At 34.0% G+C, this 3,249-nt stretch overlaps 1 protein-coding gene across 1 annotated transcript in view; it reads left to right on the top strand.

Annotated features, from left to right (window-relative positions):
• nsmaf (neutral sphingomyelinase (N-SMase) activation associated factor) overlaps positions 1-3,249 on the top strand; it is a gene marked incomplete in the record, with an annotated part of 21,198 nt that overhangs the window by 5,077 nt on the left and 12,872 nt on the right. The window contains 6 exon segments of the mRNA XM_014001628.1: positions 589-667; positions 750-811; positions 1,477-1,513; positions 1,595-1,645; positions 3,029-3,100; positions 3,186-3,233. Of these exon segments, the coding sequence (XP_013857082.1) occupies positions 589-667; positions 750-811; positions 1,477-1,513; positions 1,595-1,645; positions 3,029-3,100; positions 3,186-3,233 (349 nt within the window).

A 3,249-nucleotide genomic window follows, 5' to 3' on the forward strand; every position in this document is an offset into this window, starting at 1 on the left:
TACATTCATTTAGAGAAGATTAGATATACTGTTAGGGGATCTGTAAACAAATTCTTTGACATCTGGCAGCCATTTATATCCTACGTGGAGAAATTCTCCGCAGATAACTTTACGTAAAGGTCAAATATTGTTTCATGTACACAAACCTGTTCATTGTATCACTGATTTATGAATACAAGATGGTTTTATGTTGTTGTAGTAGATCCGGTATAGGATGGGTGGGATGGGAGGGGTTTTTTGGTTGTTTGTGTTTTGTTTTGTGTTTTTGTTAGTTTGTTCTTTTCTGTAGTCTGTTAAAAAAATCATAAAAAGACCTTGATCAAAAAAAAAATTTCACTGTATATTTTTAGTTTTCTAACGTCACCCTCCGTGGTCAGAGAGGCCCTCTTTAAGAAACTCAAAGGGCCCGCAGGCCACCAGTTGATAATCTGTTACAGCAGGTGTGGAAGGACCGGACACATTTATTAGTGAAGCGAGGAGCAGAAATGTGTCTGTAGAGGTCGCAGACCCCTGCTCTGTTGTTGTTGTTGTTGTTGTTGTTGTTGTTGTTGTTGACCTCATTAAGCTAACGAGCTTCTGGTTCTGCAGAAGGATCCGAGGTTCCTTCAAGGTTTGCTCCAGGTCCATCATATTTGACCCGCAGGATGTGACCGAGCCCATCATAAAGGTAAGTTCTGTCGGTGCAGAGAGGAGCTCTGCTGGTTCAACCTGTGGTTATAAATCCTGACGCAGCCTCCATGTTTCCTCAGGTTCCTCTGAGGGACTGTAAGAAGATCGAGTTCACAGAGACGGACACCGATCCTTTCAACCAGTGAGTTCTTCTCCACGAGCTGACGACGAAACAAACCGTCAAACTGCTTCCATCATCTGAAAACGTTTCACAAGAAAACCTGAGAACTGGTTTCACAATCAAATCACTGTGTGAAATAATAGTTTAAACATTATTAAAATATAAATTATAATATAAATAATATTGATCCAGTTTTGATTTTTAACTTTCTCAGCAGTTCATGAATCAAACCCTTCGGCTCATTTATGCCGTGCGTGCGATGACTTTTAATATTTCATCAACTTTTTCAGCTTTGTGGCCTTTTTTGCCACTTTTTCCTCGTTGAAAAAGAAAAAATCTGCTTCAACATCCCTGAAACCCTTAAAGACCTTTACTGTTGTTTTTGTCTTTTGTTTTTTCATTTTTTTTTCTCATTTATAAACTAAAGAGTTTATCAACCAGCTGTTCTTTATTCCTTCTTAAAAATGACATCACTCACTAAAATAACATGATTTCTTTCTTTTCCTTTTTGTATTAAAGCYCTGATAAAATCAAAGAAATAGCATTTCTTCAAGGAATACATTCTGCCCGTCACGTGTCGTGCCAGRAGTTTTAACGAAAATGATATTGTGATAAAAGACTGATTTTAAAGATTTGTAGAAAAAAAGCAGTTTGTGTGTTTGAACTCATCAGATTTTTTTTTTCAGACCAAATCCACCTGTTATATCTATTTCCTGTGAGCAGGTGAGTTTCATCCTTCAGGTGTAAAACTTCTCATTTGACTTCTCTTGTAAAAGAAATGMATAAATTCACTTTTTATTTCAGGTCATCTTCATCAAAGAGGGTAACGTCATCGCTCCTTATCGAAATGAAAGGGTGAGTGCTCCGGTGCCAAACAAGTGACTGATTAAAAAAAAAAAAAGAAATTCTTCACAAACTTGTTAGTGATTCATACAAACTAAAGAGACGACAACAACTGCTGTGACTTTTAGAAAAATGAATCCTTTTATTGTTACGTTTCACGGTCAACGTCCGATTTTTAAACCCAACCACCAGTTGTGAAGCACGGTGGTGGTAGTGTCATGGTTGGTGTTTTGTTAAAAGTGTATTTTTTTATTGAAAAAGGAAGCAGGAACATTATCCCAAACTCACCTCTGAGCTGATTTCTGATTGGATAAATTTAAAAACCAAGTAATTCACTTTGTTCCTTCATTTTTCAACGTCAGAATTTTAAAAAGTTGAAGCTAAAACTAAAATTAAATAAAATTTGTGGAAGCTAAGTGTGTAAAATAATTAATTGAAGCTAACTCTATACCTCTAAACATATTAAAAAAGTTGGTGAAAACTAATGCTAAATTACTAAGCGTTAAAAAAAATTAGTGCACTCTAATGCTAAACAGCTAAAAATATAAAAAATTGTAGAAGCTACTGCTAAACCACTAAACGTGTAAAAAAATTGTGAAAGCTAACTCTAAACAGCTGAACATGTTAAACAATTGTGGTATCTAAYGCTAAACACGTTCAAAAATTTGTGGGAACTAATGCTAAACCACTTAATATATAAAAAACGTTTAAAACATGGAATCTAATGCTAAACATATTTTAAAAAATTAGTGCAAGCTAATGCTAAACAGCTAAAAATATTTTAAAAAATTGTGGAAGCTAATGCTAAACCACTAAACATATTAAAAAAGTTAGTGGAAGCTAATGCTAAACTATTAAGCATAAAAAAGTTAGTGCAAGCTAACGCTAAACAGCTAAAAATAAAAAAAACTGTGGAAGCTAATGCTAATCCACTAAACGTGTAAAAAAATTGTGGAAGTTAACTCTAAACAGCTGAACATGTTAAACAATTGTGGTATCTAACGCTAAACCACCAAACACATTCAAAAATTTGTGGGAACTAATGCTAAACTASTAAATGTATAAAAGAAATTAGTGGAAGTTAACCTTAAACAGCTAAAAATATATTTAAAAAARTAGTGGAAGCTAATGCTAAACCACTAAATGTGTAAAATAATTAGTGTAAGCTAATGCTAAACAGCTAAACATTGACAGAATTTTGTTGAAGCTAAACATGTTTTAAAAATGGTGGATGCTAATGCTAACTCCTAACCACTAAGAAGACAAGTCAGTCTGCACAGGTAACAAACTCACCTCTGAGCTGATTTCTGATTGGATAAATTAAAAATCAAGCAATTCACTTTTTCTTCTTTTTCAGAGATTTTATTTATTTATTTAAATTTTTTTTTTATTCAGGGACCAAAGATGATGAGCTTTGAGTTGGATGTTTGGAATAAAACTGAAGATGTAGTTCAGACGTTACTGCAGGTAAACTCTGCTGAAACTGTATTTTCACAAAGTTTGTTAAAGAATCAGACAAGATGTTTATTTTAAATCTGTTAAATATTTGTAGCTGTACAGGGCGTCCTGTTTGGATAAACTGGGAGACCAGACGGCGATGGTAAGCTGTTATTATT

Source organism: Austrofundulus limnaeus, unplaced genomic scaffold (assembly GCF_001266775.1).
Source record: "Austrofundulus limnaeus strain Quisiro unplaced genomic scaffold, Austrofundulus_limnaeus-1.0 Scaffold9, whole genome shotgun sequence".
Classification (NCBI taxonomy): Eukaryota; Metazoa; Chordata; class Actinopteri; order Cyprinodontiformes; family Rivulidae; genus Austrofundulus; species Austrofundulus limnaeus.